The sequence below is a fragment of the Gambusia affinis genome, linkage group LG05 (genome assembly GCF_019740435.1).
Source record: "Gambusia affinis linkage group LG05, SWU_Gaff_1.0, whole genome shotgun sequence".
In the NCBI taxonomy this organism is placed as follows: Eukaryota; Metazoa; Chordata; class Actinopteri; order Cyprinodontiformes; family Poeciliidae; genus Gambusia; species Gambusia affinis.
In genome coordinates, this window is record NC_057872.1 from 19,233,440 (window position 1) to 19,249,277 (window position 15,838).

The 15,838-nt window shown below is 38.9% G+C and overlaps 2 protein-coding genes across 3 annotated transcripts; one reads left to right on the plus strand and one right to left on the minus strand.

The window, feature by feature from the left end:
• The first annotated feature begins 680 nt into the window (after positions 1–680).
• Positions 681–10,053, plus strand: LOC122830502 (adaptin ear-binding coat-associated protein 1-like). 2 transcript variants are annotated; one of them, XM_044115846.1, is made up of 8 exons: positions 681–892; positions 1,646–1,746; positions 3,617–3,721; positions 5,726–5,807; positions 5,911–6,019; positions 6,257–6,404; positions 8,640–8,748; positions 9,155–10,053. In XM_044115846.1, exons 1-8 carry the CDS (start codon positions 792–794, stop codon positions 9,222–9,224), a joined length of 825 nt encoding a protein of 274 aa, XP_043971781.1. In that variant the 5' UTR covers positions 681–791; the 3' UTR covers positions 9,225–10,053. The 2 variants fall into 2 exon arrangements, with proteins under 2 accessions (XP_043971781.1, XP_043971782.1); XM_044115847.1 differs by having other exon boundaries at positions 685–892; positions 8,640–8,761.
• mfap5 (microfibril associated protein 5) lies at positions 10,054–15,185 on the minus strand. The gene is made up of 7 exons (XM_044115848.1): positions 15,118–15,185; positions 14,186–14,260; positions 14,045–14,077; positions 13,909–13,938; positions 12,472–12,559; positions 11,225–11,298; positions 10,054–10,487 (listed from the first exon to the last, which is right to left on the minus strand). The coding sequence occupies exons 2-7, from the start codon at positions 14,226–14,228 to the stop codon at positions 10,375–10,377; spliced, it is 381 nt and encodes a 126-aa protein (XP_043971783.1). The 5' UTR covers positions 14,229–14,260; positions 15,118–15,185; the 3' UTR covers positions 10,054–10,374.
• Positions 15,186–15,838: the final 653 nt, after the last annotated feature.

Consider the following 15,838-nt stretch of genomic DNA (forward strand, 5'->3'; position numbering starts at 1 on the left):
ATTTTATATAAACAGATGGTAAAATACCAACACATAACATTTTGTAATCTTAACATTGTTCTCACCAGCTGGAATAAGAAGTTTGTTTGATTAGATCTCATCAGCATTCAGTCATTCAGCTCTACAGATAACTGGTAATGAATCACTTATTTGATTCAGGTGTGTTTAGTACCTCTTGAGGACTGGACATGGGCACTGTCGAAAACACTGCCAAGTGTTACAAGGTCATCCAATTATGAGGCACAGGTGCGCTTTTCTTTTGCAAAAGTCATGTTTGCTTTATTTTATCCTTAATAAAATAAATTAGACATTTAAAATAGAATGTTGTGTCTAATTTGGTTATCTTTGTTATAGCTTACATAAATGATATTTGAAACATTTAAGTTTCAAATAAACCTAAATGACAAAAAACAAGATATCAACAGGAAGGTTTTCTGAAAACCTCAGATTTGCTTCTTTAAATCAGGACTGCCAGCATTATTGTTTTCTGCAGCTTTCCAATAAAGACCAAATATTGTTTTAAAATACTTTACAGTTTTTCCCTCTTCCTTTCTTTTTGTCTGATTATTAAACTTTTTACTCATGTTCCTATAAAACAAGTTGGGTTTTTTTGTTTGTTTTTTGTTTTGCCATCCTCGCCTCTAACTACGGTAGAAATCGCGCAGCGTCTCTTCAAAGGTTTGTGCGCAGCTACACCTTGAATTACGGTTACGCCACCGTTAACGCCGAACGGACAACCACCGTCACCACCACAACAACAACCACCACCGGCGAGCTGTGTAGCAGTCAAGATGGCGTCCGAGGGTCAGCTCGACTATGAGTCGATTCTGTGTGTCAAACCCGAAGTAAATGTTTACCGCATCCCTCCGAGAGCATCTAACCGGGCTGTCAGGTGAGGCCGTGGGGGAGAGCTTTAGACCCAGCATCCGTCGGCGGTTTCCGTGAGGTGTTGTCGTAGTTTCAACAGCCTGACGGGATTATTATGGAGGTCATAGTTGATGTGCTGGTTGTTTTTGTTGTTGTTATATGTTCACAAGGTCATAACCGAACCATAGCCATTAAAACCGAAGATGGGAAGCGTCTTATCTTATCAATTGTGGCTGGTTTGTGTTCTTAATTTAAATAAGGTAGCTGATAGCATTGGTGAAAAAATGTTAACATTTAATTTTGTGATTGGGCTCTAATTTAGCCTCTCTGGCCTTTTAAGTAGAGCATCTTAAGAGACTAGTCTCACTCAAGGACACTCGAGCAGGTCGTCCTAATGCCGTTGTGTCAAGTTTGGATGCTACAACGTGGCCATAATGTATTATGTTAAAGATCTGACAGAGTTATTTACCTCTCGTTTAATTTACTGGGCTGTAAGCCGAAGCCCAAACAGCTTCTTCAGAATCTCATCACTCCTTGCAAACATTAGTATACGTCTGAGTCCAATGAGAGACTGACGAGTGACCACAGTGACTAAGCCTGTGTATGTAATATTTTAGCCAGTGTCAAAACCCCCCAAAAAAGTCTGTCTGATGCTTGGCTTACTCAGAAAATATGTGGATGCTGTAACTGTGATGAATCATAGTAATCTGTGCCTACCTGCATCTTACAAACTCCCTCTCTGTGTGTGTGTGTGTGTGTGTGTGTGTGTGTGTGTCAGGGCTGCTGATTGGAAGCTGGATGCTCCTGACTGGACGGGACGCATGCGTGTGACGGCTCGAGGCAAAGTAGCCTTTGTGAAATTGGAGGACAAAGTGTCCGGTGAGAAAAGAAAAGCAGACAGGACAGTGCTGTGGTTTACTGCCACAGCTGTAAATCACTTCACTATGTATAGTCTTCTGCTTCCCCACTTGCTGTCGGGTTACTCATCATATCCAAGGTTACCCCAAGTGAGCTGTTTACGCTGAAATAAAAAAAAAAAATCTCATATTTACAATGCTACGGAAAGGTATTCATATACCTTGAATCTTTTCCATTTCGTAATGTTACAACCACAACCTTCAGTGTAATTTCTTGGACTTTCATGTGATACTTCAACATTCAGTAGTGCGTAATTGTAAAGCAGAATGAGAAGGATACATGGCTTCCTTAATTTCCTAGTACCAATTGGAGTTTTCTGGCCGATGACTGATCTTTAAAAAGCCTGACCTGCCAATTCCGATTTTGGCCAATACCTATTTTGTTTTTGTCTGGAAAGTCACTAAATATTATAGCGAAACGCTAAGTTGGCAACAGTGACTATTGTTAACCACGTAAGTGAAGATGTGACCTGGCGGGCGGGTCTGGCAATCAGCCTTCGCTCATGGCAGAGCATAAGGAGACAGCGGCTGATTTTCAGGCCTTTGCGAAGATCAATATAATTGGTGTCACATGTATCGGCTGAACACCCGAAATTGAGAAAATAGGGTCAATTTTATTGGCCAACTGATTTATTGCCGCACCCCTATTTTCTGCAAAACTGGCCTGGATTTGGCTACATTTCAACCCTGTTCTGTGTTTACAGCTTTGGAAAAAAATTAAGAGACCACTGCAAAATGATTGGTTTATCTGAATTTACTTTTTATATTTTTATGTTTGAGTAAAATTAACATTATTCTTTTGTTCAATGAACTACTGACAACAAATCTCTGAAATTCCAAGCAAAGATTTGGTATTTATTTGCAGAAAACGAGGAATGGTCAAAGTAAGGAGAAAGATGCAGCGCTTTCAGACCTCAAATAATGCAAAGAAAACAAGTTCATATTCATTTAGAAACAACAACACTGATGTTTTAACTGGCTACATTTCAAGAGGAAGAGTTTAGAAATCAATATTTGGTGGAATAACCAGGAGGTTTTCACGGGGTTCAGTGCAGTGCTCTCTTAATTTTCTTCCAGATTTGTAGTTTTTGCATCAGCTACAGCAGTCTGATGTGTCTCTGAAGTTTATCTATAGGCTAACAGTTTTGGTCATTTTTCATAGCTCAGGCTCCATCTGATTCCAGGCAGAACTTCTGTTCACAATATTTTTCAAGTCTAAATAGAAAATGCAAGGTGTGGCCTTTGACTGGGCCATTCTATCACATAATTTAGTTTTGATTTAAACCAATCCATTGTAGCACTGGCTGAATGTTTAGGCTTGTTCTCTTCTCAGGCTCGATTTATTTGTAGCCTGTAATGAGTTTTCTCGCCGTCTGCTTCACCATCAACGGTTTTCCATCAACTTTGACCTGTTTCCTTGTGCACTCAGAAGAAAAGCATCTCCACAGCGTGACACTGTCACCATATTTCAACGTGGGGATGATGTTTCCAGGGAGATGTTGACCAAACAGTTTATTTTTGGCATTTTCTTACCAGAGCATAGTTTTCTCTCCTACACAGCTGAGTCAAACTTAGCCGAAATGGGACTTCGAAAGGGCATTGTTTTTTTGGTCTTTCACTTCTACCTCACAATCATGCACTACTTTGTTCTGTCACAAGAAAACCCAATAAAAGACTTTGAGGCTGTGGTTTTAATAGGATACGATATGAAACGGTTCAAATGTGTTTGAATACTCCTCCAAGGCTCTAAATCTGTCTCCCTTTGTTTGTATTTCATTTTCCCATGAAGGTCTTGGAGCTGAGCTTCACATGTTTTCGTTTTGACCCTGCAGGGGAGCTGTTTGCCCAAGCACCAGTGGAGGAATACCCTGGCATCGCAGTGGAAACAGTCAGTGACTCAAGCCGTTACTTTGTGCTTCGGATCCAAGATGACAACGGTGAGTAAACTGTTTATTGCAGGTCTCTAAATATTTGAGCCATCTTATAATAATAGGATTGTCCAGAGTTTGGATGCAGTTCTCTGCAAACAAGAAGTGCAGCAAAACAAAGGAAAAATCCTGGCGTTTAACACAGCTGTTCCACCTTTCTCAGCAAAACGCTGAACTTGTATGTGAAAACGTTGCTTGTCTGCCAGGACTCGCAGAGCGCCCTTTTCCTTTTGCACACTTACTGCGCTGATACCACGAACCTAATCAGCTCAATAGGTCAAGTTGCAGCAAAATACACAAAGTGCGTTTTTAAAGTGGATTTTAAAGTGAAGCATTCATGTAAAGATTTTTTGTGACTTAAGAAACATCGCTGACAAATTGTTCAAAAACAGAAATACAAACAGATCTGTTTGGGGGCACATGTAAAAAAAAAAAAAAAAGGGTGCAGAGAGAGTGTGCACATTTTCAAACTAATTCTTTATTAAAGACTTTTTGATTTATATTTCGCATTCAATCTCCTTTTTTAGGAGTCCATTAGTATTTCACATCTTTTCTTGGTAATATTTGTCCATTCTAATGTCTGAATTCTCCAGCTGTATCAGATTCAGAGGTGTCTCTTGTCCACAGCCCCCATCAGGTCACCCAAAGATTTATTTTTTTGGTCATATTTAGTTCTGGAGTTGCTAGGCTATTCCAGAATTTATTTTTCTTCTGCTGAACTCATTTTTTGGTCAATCTGGATGCCTGGTTGGACTGGATGATGCTGAAAAATAAAACCCCTCTCCATCTTCAGCTTCTTAGTATGTATCTAAAAGTTTCAGGCCAGCACTGATAGAGTAACCCCATTCATCTAAAGAAAAATAACCCCATGACATGATGCTGCCACCACCTGTTTCACTGTCATTATGGTGTGGTTTTGCTGATGTTTGGTGCTTTTTTTTTTTTTTGTAGGAAACATACCTTTTAGAATTATGGCACTAATGTTAACTGTCAAATCTAAACTCATTCTCCAAAACGTTCTTGGCAGATTTCAGCTGGTCCAGGATGTTTTCACCAGAAGAAAACAGTTGTGTTTTGTCACCGTACTCCTTCATCCTGACATATGGACAACACAAGAGATTGTTGTCGCATGTAGAACCCAACCAGAACGTACTTCCTGCAGCTCAGTTTCCTTTCAGTGTTACTGTCGGTCTTGTGTGCAGCCTCTCTGAGTACTTGTAGTCTTGTCTGTTTGATACTTTTACTAAAATTTCCAGTTGTTGTAAAGTCATTGTTATCACATATCTAGTCTAATTACTAATGACTCTTTACTGCACCATACAAGTATTATGTTATGCTCTAGAAGTATTTTGGACCCTTCTCCTAACTGGTACCCTTACTTACTGACATTTGTTTGATCTTTTAAAGCTTCACCACAGTTTGTAGCTTTAAAGCATGCAAACATAGCAAAGTTGCTGAAAAACCTGCCCGAGCAGCTGGACTCTACTTCACGTAGTCATATTCTCTGTAATTAACTACACGTTTGAACTCAAGAAGACTGAATCGAAAGATGCTGCAGGAATGTATTTGTTTCATATTATCAAGAAACTGATGAATTAAGTGAGAATGATAATTTAGTGGTTTAATTTACACAAAATATAAAGGGCATTCTGAGTAGAGGTAGCACCTGCTAGTTAACTTCCTGTTTCATGCTTGCTGAAGCGTAGAGACTTAAACAAAGTCCTCCGTACTCATCATGTCTGTATTTTATAATATACTTGTGTTACAGTTGCCACCCATGGCTACCATCTCTTCTAACTAAGTGATGCACTACAAATCAGAATTTACAAAAATAACACACTGAAAGTCTAGTTCAGAAGTTTGTAGTAACTTTTAGGTCAGATACCGATTAAAAAAAAATCTCTTGAACTTAAAAAACGCGCGTCGTTTAAACAGTTTCTGTCTGAGTTGCCCTCTGTCTTTTTGGCTGGAATATCCTTCTGAATGTTTTTATCCATGTTTTTCTTCTGGAAGGCCGCAGCGCGTTCATAGGCATCGGGTTTGGAGACCGAGGTGATTCATTCGATTTCAATGTGGCTCTTCAGGACCATTTCAAGTAAGCAGCAGCTTTAACAATGTGAACTGTCACCACTTGAGTTGTGATCGATGCTTATGTTTTGTATTTTCATCTTTCTGTTTTTTTTCTGGTCTTCCCTTAGGTGGGTAAAACAAGAGAACGAGTTTAAAAAACAGGCTCAGACTCCGGACTCTACTCCTAAACTCGATCTGGGCTTCAAAGAGGGACAAACCATCACTCTAAACATTGGGGTACCTTTATTTTTTTGTGATTTCTAGTTAAGTTTGAAATGTCAAAACTGTGTTTACGGTGGTATTTAGTTTTTGGTTTTCTTCAAAAATAAAAGGGGCGATGCTTTAGAAATGTTTTCCTCTGAAACTCAAATGGGTCTCAGATAAACACTGGATGTTGTTTATCTGTCGAGGTCTTTTGAAAGTTGTACTGCTTTCAATCCAACACCATCCAACATGGATCCTGTCGTTATCTAGCAATCGAAGAAAAAGGACAGGTCTCGTCCGCAGAGTTCAGGAGGCCTCGGTTTCCTTCCGCCTCCACCTGGAGGCAAGCTGGCACCTCCACCTTCATCCAGAGCTACCAATCTTAACACACAGCCAACAGCAGGGGGCGCTGACACCGGTAAGTACTCCTAAAGCATGACAACTGGGAGAAGTAATCCACCTAAATGGCTGTTTTAGCCAATCTCAGTGTGTTTTCTTGTGATTTTGTTTACTAAACATTTAAGCGGTTGAAAAAATGTGATCTTTGCCCTTCTCAAAACCCTTAGCATGAATTTATTTATTTATTATTTATTGGGGGGGGGGAAAAGCCAGTGTCGGTAAAAAAAAATTACTTTTAACAAAGTCAGGTACAAAACCAAACAATTAGCTACTGCAAAATCAGTTAAGCATTTCCAATTTTTTATTTTCTAATTCCATCATATCTATTTTACTTCTGTGCACAATTTGAGTGTATTATAGAATTCAACTTTATTGTCATTGCACTGTCACAAGTACAAGCAACGAAATGTAGTTTGCATCTATCCAGAAGTGCTATACAGGATATAAATATTTATCTACAGGTGTACAAGACTAAATATAAATATAAATATGGGAGCTATATGCACAGATTATACAGAATATACAAGAATGTTAGGAAATGGATTATATATGTATTAGTGGGTTTATAATACAAGATAAATAATGGCAGATAAGATTTACAGATTGTATATGTGTGTGAGGAAAACAGTCCTCACACACATGTGTGTGTGTGTGTGTGTGTGAGGATAGTTCATGTGTTATTGTTGTATGAGAGGATAGGGGAGTACAGTCCTTATAGTTTATGTTTTATGTAGTAAGTAATGACTTCTGGCATATTCTTGTCCACATTAACAGTCACAAAAACATTTTACTGCGGTTGCCAAAAAGAGTGGGGTGTGTTGTATGAAGCTAAAAATACAAGCAAAAAAAATAGATTTTAATCTGAGGTGTTCTCTCTTCACATTTACTGCATGTTTGGCTGAGCCCGTGTAAAAGTGATTAAATATAACTCACAAATGGTGAAAAAAAAGTAAACATTACCCAATTTTATTGCAGTGATTTACAGCTTGCTGCTCCATTTCCACAGTTCGCAGCAGAAGTGTGTGGTATTGTTTATATAAATGGGTGTAACTCTTCAAATTACAACAGTGTACTACTTTGGCTCATTTTCAGTGGAGCACTTGTACCTACAACCCTGACTGTTACCATAGTGATGAGCTGATGTGCTGACCCACAGGAGTACCTACCCAAAAGACTAATAAATAGACTGTAAAATGTTCGAATGTGAATGTAATAAGCGGTGCTGGATGTCGCATGTGTTCTGGGCTTTTGAAGCACAGCTGCATCGGTACCAAAACCACAGTTTCCAGTCGAAGCTTTATTCTCTGGTTTGATGTGCCAAGATTTAAAGATGCCTCTCCTTAGAGATTTCTGCAGCCATCTGAATATAATTAAAGTGAATGGAATTTTGGTTTTGGTGCTTAAAACATTTGAAAAATTCAACAGAACCCCAAGGAACGGTTTCCCTATCAAAGATTGTGTGCCCAAGAAAACAGCTTGTAGTATGGCGTGTGTGGTTTTTTTCCAGAATAAAGTGGAAAACTTTGCAAGTGCAGGGAGTCATTGCTTCTGCGTTTCAAAGTTGGGTTTATCTTTGTTGTGTTTGGGTGGTGGCTAAACGTTTCAGGATCTTAAAAGCTCAGCACATTAAACTGAGGCCATTTACAGAGCAGAAACCACTGAGGTAAGCGGTTAAATGCAGAGAAAATATTCAGACACACTGAGCTTTTTCATATTTTGTCCTTTTAAAACCACTTTAATGTAGTACACGCCAAAGTGTTTTCGGGCTTGTCTCTGCCAGCTTTGGACATGTAAAGAATAGATTTTTTTTTTTTGTCATTTCCTCTTTGTGAAAGTCAGGGCTTTGACTGGGCCATTCAAACTTGTGAACATGCTTTGAACTAAGCTATTCTTTAGTAGATCTGTCTGTTTAGGAGAGTTGAAGGAGAACCTCCAGGCCGGTTTGAAGTATTTTGCAGCCTCAAATGGTTTTTTTATAGGATATAACTTTGACACAGCATGACTAAATATAAGACACCCTTAACATCTTTTATGTTTTCATCCCAAGAAGCCAGATGTTCCTGTTGTCTTTTTAAAAAGTCTTGATAAATATTTCTCTGATCTTTCTTAAGGAATTTAAGTTTTCTGGAACTTTTGCTGCTGTTTTACTCATTTGCTGTCCAGTCCTTCACCTGGACATTTTCTGAAACTAGTAAGGACAGAAAATGATCTTATATCTGAAGCTAATGTCTGTTATTTTCTTTCAAACCATTAGGCTGCTTGCTAGATCTTGACTCCAGCAACTCCAACTCAGTGGCTCCATCCAACCCGACATCCACAGCTAAAAATGACCTGTGGGGAGACTTTGACTCTGTGGCCCAGAAGTGAGGAGATACTGTATGTGATCTGTTTTTTTTGTTTGTTTGTTTGTTTTTTTTACAATACAATTATGCAGCGTTTTTGCAAATTGATTTTCCCCAGTCTGGGGTCCCGTATCTCTCCCTGCCGAGCAGGGTAACCCTCTCTCGTTTGCTTTGGTCCTGGATTTCTGGCTGCAGTCTTAACCGGGTCGTTTTTAGCGGATTCCCGGGTCGATATATTCCCTCTTTTCTTCCTCTTCCTTCCAATAGTTTCTTTGCAAATTGACAGAGTAAACATAATAGGCATATCAACAACTAATTAACTGAATTAACCTTCTGTACAGAGACATTTTGCTTTAAATGTTATAGTGTCAGTAGTTGTTATTGGTGGGTTTGCCTTTAATGTACTCCAGCTTTGTTTTCTTTCCAGGTCTCCAGCTGTGAGACTGAAGATATGCACTGACAGACAGCTGACTCTCTGTGTAGGTATTAATCCATGAAGTGTGCGTCCGGCGCAGCGATCTTCTAATGTCGTATTGAGATTATTGTGAAGTTGACCGCAGAATGAGTTCATTTGAGAGAACTCTTGTCAGCCCGCCGCTGATTTACGAAGTGGTCGGGCTCTTTGGCGCTTTCTGTTCCGCTCTTGCGGCCGCGCAGCTGTTTAGCACTTACTCCAGTGGGGATGTGTTGTTTTAACTATAAATCAGGACACATGGAAGTGCTGGATGGGAGAGGGTGTTAGGGGAAGGAAAAGAGGCAAATACTTTTATCTTCGCCTCAAGGGGAAAGAGAGGTTATTTTTTTATGTTATGTCATTTCCTCTCAGCACAGCTGTTTAAGCTGTGAATTGTGAGTCGTTTGGGTCGTGACCTCTCTGAAGCTCAGTCAACAGGTCTGATTCTGCTCAGTTCATTCAGTCAGAGGAAGGATTTATCTGCAGTGTGTTAATTCTGTTTGAAAATGTGAAGGTATTTTTGGCGTGCTGCAGACAAACAGAACAAGGAACCAAGCTAATACGTGTCCGTTAGTGTGTTTGGTCGTGAAATTATGTATCAAGAGCTGGACTATGTGTCACCGATATCATGCGTTGCGTCTGATGTGCACTGACAAGTGGCGTGGTGATGGGTGTTGACCGGAGCACACCATAAATGTTTGTTTATTGTCTTAAATTATATGTATTTATCCTAAATGTTACTTGTTGTTTAAGCTGTATAGTGTATAAAAATATGCAAATGAGAATAATGAAAATGGAAACATAAAATATAATCAACCATGCCATTCTTTTCTTAAATGAACAAAATAAACCTATAAATGAAATACTCAGAATCAAGTTTTGTTGTGTTTTATTGCTTAAACTGATGTGCACAAAACTGGAATGTCAGTAAGTAAGTTGGCAGTGAAGTTTTACTTTCTGTTTCTACCTAACATAAAATAACTCATTACTACAGTACCTTAAGTGGATCATAAAGTCCCAAAACTCTCATGAGCGGAACGTTACATCAGTATTCACAGACAATAAAAAGGTTGATACATGAATAAAGACATAACTGAAAAGAAGGAGATCTCCTTCTGCTGGCTTTATGGTTTTGCTATTCCCCCCTGATGCGCCATCCTCACTGATGGATCAAACCTCCTATCTGGGCCACATCAGGCCTGGTTTGCCCAGGTCTTCGGCTTGTCGCGACGGCTGCGGCAGCGCTTCCCAGAAGAAGACCTCGCAATACGTCTGGGCCACCCAGACAACTCTCTGCACAGTTCAGCTGTCAGAAAGGAAACGGACACATTTTAATGTTCTGGCCTGGGACAAGGTTCCTACACAGTCTTGAAAAGTTGAATTTGTTGGATTTTGTTTTCCAGGTCTGGATTGGTATAAAAGTCTCTACTCTTTTGTCAATTGTTATTTTTGTCCCTTTTTTCTGTCCTTCCTTCTTTCCTTTTGTGTATAGCTACTTGTGTTCCTCCCTCACTTTTTCTTCTTTGTTCCTGTTCTAATTCTTTCTTGCTTCGTTTCCTTCCATATGTCCTTCTTTCTGTCTTTATTTTTAGTTATATTATGTTCTTCCTTCCTTCTTTCCTCCCTCATCTTCATTCATCTTTAATTTACTTTTTTGTGACTTTTCATCCTCTTTCTTTCCTACCCTCCTTTTTCCTTCCATTCTTGTATCCTCCCTTTGACCCTCCTTTCCTTTCTTCTGGCCATCATTTTTTTGTATCCTTTCTGTTTTTCTTCTTTGTGACTTTATTTAATTCATTCTTCTTTGTGGTGTCCTTCCTTTCTTCTTTATTCCCCCCTTTCCAATCTTGTATTTCCTAATTACTCTTAATATACTTCCTCCCATCATTTTTTGTGTTGTTCTCTGTCCAGTTTCTTCCTGTCTTCTTCCATGTATCCTTATTTTCCTGACTTACTTCCTTTTTCAAATAAATATAAATGACAGAAGTCTGGATAACTATGCAACATTTTTTTTAAAGTGTTTTTAAACAAAGATTTTCTCACCTTTCAGATATTCGTCTTGCTGGCACACCGTCCGCACGCAGATCTCGTTGTTGATCACATATACGCGTGGAAGGCTGTTTCAGCAGCAGAAGTAAACATAAACACACGACTTTATGTCAGAATAATGTTTAATGAAGCGTTGCAAGCATCTGGGCATTTCATGGTAAATTAAAAAATATTACTAGTTGTATAATGGGGAACCTTTAGAAAAAATGCAGAACCTTATAATTCAATCTATAAGATTGAAGTGAAAGTTAACGATCAGAATGAGGGAGAAAAGTGATTTTAGTTACTTTGGATGTGATTTCAGAAACTTGATTTGTTAAGATTTTCACACATTTACAGGCAATAGCTAAATAAAGGAAAGTTGTATCTGCCAAACTGGGTCACCCCACAGATTGGGACAGAACCAAAGGTACGTTTTATTATTCAGTTCCCTTTCAAACACAGTGTAGTGGTGACTTAAGTTGAAAATGTCAAGCAGATTTTCTTCTAAACTGCATAAAACAAAAAGATTCTGATTTGCATTTATTACTTTGGAAAACGTGTTCTCCACAAATGTCGTTACATTTACGGTCAGATTTGTAATCTTTTAACTCTGCCTTAATAAAGACTTCCCTACACTGTAAACAAGGCTTTCAACTTTCAACTTCATCCAAGAAGAAATTGGACAAAACCAAACATCTGACAGAAAACCTGAAAGTGAAGCAAGTTTGTTGGTGCAAATCTATTGGTTTGTGTCAAACTTTTATTCTCAGTGTTTTTCTTAGATCTGTCGGAAAAGTGTCTTGATGAAAGACGCTGGTCCATCGCTTGAGATTAGGACCTTTTTTGTGTGAATATTTTAGTAATCCCAAAGGGAATTTAGTTGTTCTAACTCATACAACTCTCTTCAAAGAGTTGTTGTAGATACTAATGGCTGTGGGCAGGAAGAATCTCCTGTCTCGTAGCCATCCTGAAGAAATTTCTGGCTGAAGACACTCTGTCACAGGTCACAGATTAATTAAAAGTAAAAAACAGCTTTGAGAATGATCCCATGCTGAGCAGGAAATTAGCAAAGCAGCCACAGTAGGAAGAAACACTTGAAAGACCTTTAGAAACTTGAAATAAATATTGACAGGGCATAAAATGTGAAGGGAAACTCATTTAAAATAAATTTGTGATGAGTAAAGCAACATCAAGAACTCCTTGAAATGAAGCTGCTCCCAAAGAGCCCAAATTAAACCTCTGTGAAGGTTTCAGGTCACCTGTAGAGACAAAGTCTGCCGAGACACGTCTTGATAGGTCTGTGAACTGAGTACATCCTGGTGCAAGGATACATCTCCTCCCTGCAGCCTGAGCATGCAACAGTAAGAAAGTGAATTAGAAAAGAATAGAACCATCTAAGCATCACATAAAAAAGCAAAAAAAAGTTGTAAATACAACTTTAAGACAAACAGTAAAACGATGCAATAATATCTTGGCTTCACTAAGATGCTGCAAACAATCATGTTCTAGTCTTGATTTAAAGAAGCAGGAATCATTTTCCGATACATTTCTGGTCTGAAGATCTTAGAAATTAATGTTGCCTCCCTTTGTTTATTTCTGATCTTGTGAAATAAGAGTGAAAAGGTGTCTGTGTATCTGAGGATCATGTATGTGTTTTATACTTGACCACATGCTCTAAGATATATGTGGGTCCAATAAGACTCAGCGTCTTAACGAGCATTAAGAATACTGAACATTGATTGTCTTACAGAGACTCAATGCAGCGATTGAAGCACTGTCATGAAAATATACATCTAATGAAAGGGACCATAAATATTTAATGAAAGTGCCCCAAGAATAAAGCCTTGATGCATTCTGCATTATCTATTTTTCCCATTCCTAATGACAATTAGCGCAGTACAAAGCAATCCCACCAAGTCTCTATATGTGTTGATGGGATTCTACTAATTCTCTATATAGTAGACTTAGTGGGTATATTTATGAGTGACAGGAAACGGAAACATTCTCATCCCTGTAGAAAGGCGACTGAAGGTTTTAGTTTGCTAGGATTTAAATTTAGATGTAAACAAGCGAACCTCAGAAGATCTGAACCAATGTGATGTAATGTCTGATCACATGAGGACTTTCTTGGCAATGGGCAAGAGGAGAGTTCAAAAAACAAGTTTCATATATGGACTCCGGTTGCCTTAGCAGACATACCACCGCCGTGACCTGAACATGCCTACATCAGGAAGACAGGCATCTGATAATGTAAGTTTTGGGGACGGGAGTGTGTTGGCCAGAACCCTGTAAACGGGATGGTGTCCAATGATCGGGATTTCACTATGATTGGGCCAGGATTTTCTCGCAATTCGGTCATGCCGACTTAAGCTACAGTGTTATTTTAAAACTTTGCTGTTCAACCAAAATCTGTAGCGTACAGAGTGTTTCTCCTGCAGCATCCCCACACCAGCATCAAGAGAAGACTGACAGAAGACACCACAGCAGCATTTTGTCAAGCCTATCAATCAGTAAGTTCTTATGTCTCAAACTCAGGAAGCGACAGAGTTTTTGGAGGTATCTTTTATATCCTTTACCACTGCAATTTCTGCTGGTATTTAAGCTATCTTTGCAACAAATGCCAGGTTTGCTATTAGCTCAGAGTGACTCATTGTTAAAGCATCCAGATTTGGCTTCTCTAAAAGAGAGACACTTACGAGATGGTAATGTGAGATCTCCAGGTGGCACTGGAAATAAGAAAAGAAAACAGCATTAGACTGGGACAACATCCTTCTACTGAGAGATTTCACTTGTCCCAATCAGGCGTGTGACTTAGGAGGAAAAGGTCGTTACCGGTCTCCTGGGCTTGGACTACAGCTGTGAGCGCTGTGGAACAGAAACCAGAGGAGGGGAATGTTTCGCAAGATGCAAAAACAAATCAACTCGGTCGTAATTAAACGGGATGATTTGTGTGTTCATTTTGGCAGCGATTACCGTGGAAAACGCAGAGGAGCAGGACCGCTGGGAAGCTGCCCATTCCTTCAACTTATGAGAGGTGAGCTTTACAAGCTGGAGGAAGAGGAAAAGAGTCAGGATGATTTCATATGGTGGAACTACTCAATATCCTCACTATGCTGTTTATGTTTCCTCTAATCCCAGGCTTGTGTGAATGCTCCCCACATTCTGAGCCACAGTAATGTTTTCCTTGAAAGTTTTCCTTTGGCGAAAAAACACAGATGTGCTGCACAGAGCCATGTTTTGGGAAGTTATCGTGGCTGTAAAAGTGCCTGATGTAATTTTCCAACATTTATTTAATCTGGTATTTATTGGAGGCTTGTAAACAGCTTGATAAAGTAGCAGCTGAGGAAAACACCTCACCTCTGTAAATGTGTTTTTCCTTCTCCGCCTGACTCCTTGATCTCTTTTCCTCCCTTCCTTCTCTCCCGCCTAGCATCATTCCATGTGCAATGTGTCAGAGCAACTTTAGAGTCCAAAATGTGAGTCCTCACAAAAGAATGTGATTTTTTTTAAATTCTTTTGTGTGCCCTGTTTGAGCGCCCCTCAACCCCTCCTCTCCTACACTCTCACATTCTTTCCCAGCTTTCTTTCTTTTCAGAAAACATGTTACTGCTTACAAACTTTACAAACGTTGCTGGCCAATCTGAACTCGAATGTTTGTTATACACTCGTTTCTCTGCACAGGTTTGGTTGTTAAGGACCAATGTTTTTTGTTTTCTCCTGAAAAATTGCAATTAATCATAAATTGCACAACTTACATGTCTGTAGCAAATGTAACAAGACAAGCTCCTGAACAGATGGATAATTCCTACAGTCAGTGTTTTTGGAAGTCTGCAGATGATCCTGAATGTGTACTTACAACATAATGTGTAAAAAGTTGGTTGAAAAAGTAACGAACTCATACTCACAACTTTTGCTGTCCTCCACAAATGCTTTCTGTTTTTATGGATCTTTTGTCTTCTCTTTTTTCCCCTCCTTCCATCCCCTGCACCCTCCTCCTCTTCACTTTCTTCCTCCTCCTCTTTCCCATCACAGAAACCATGTTTTCATAATTTTTCCACTACAATCTCAAATTTATAGCTTTGCATTCTTTCGCCTTCTTCTGGTTTGACCATTTTTAAAGTTAAAGTTAAATATATGAGTAGTTTGTTTATTTTAGGTGCAATGTGTAGATTAAATTTTATTTAAAAAGGAAATCTTCCCATCCTGATAAAAAACATTTTTTCTACTTTCTCAAAAATCTCAAATAAATCATTTGGGAATGTATTTACAATGCATGAAAAGACCTACGGCTTTTCTATTTTGTGCTAAATACCAGAAAACTAAGCCAGAGAATAAGGGAAGTTTATTATTCTGATATTCAAATAAAGGTACTAAAAATTTGTAAATTGGGTCAAATGTTTTGGGTGTACTTCATGCTTCTTATGGTAATTTGCTGGACATTTGGCTCATTCCTCCAGACAAAACTTGTGAGTCAAGTTTGTAGGCCAACTTGCTCACACGTCTTTTTATGTTGCTGCTTTGGAGAAATGGCTTCTTTGTCTGAGTTCAGTGTGATAGTTTCAGTTGAACTAAGTCATCAGGAGCCACAATATATTGACTTATATTCATCAAGTAGCTGAAGTTTTG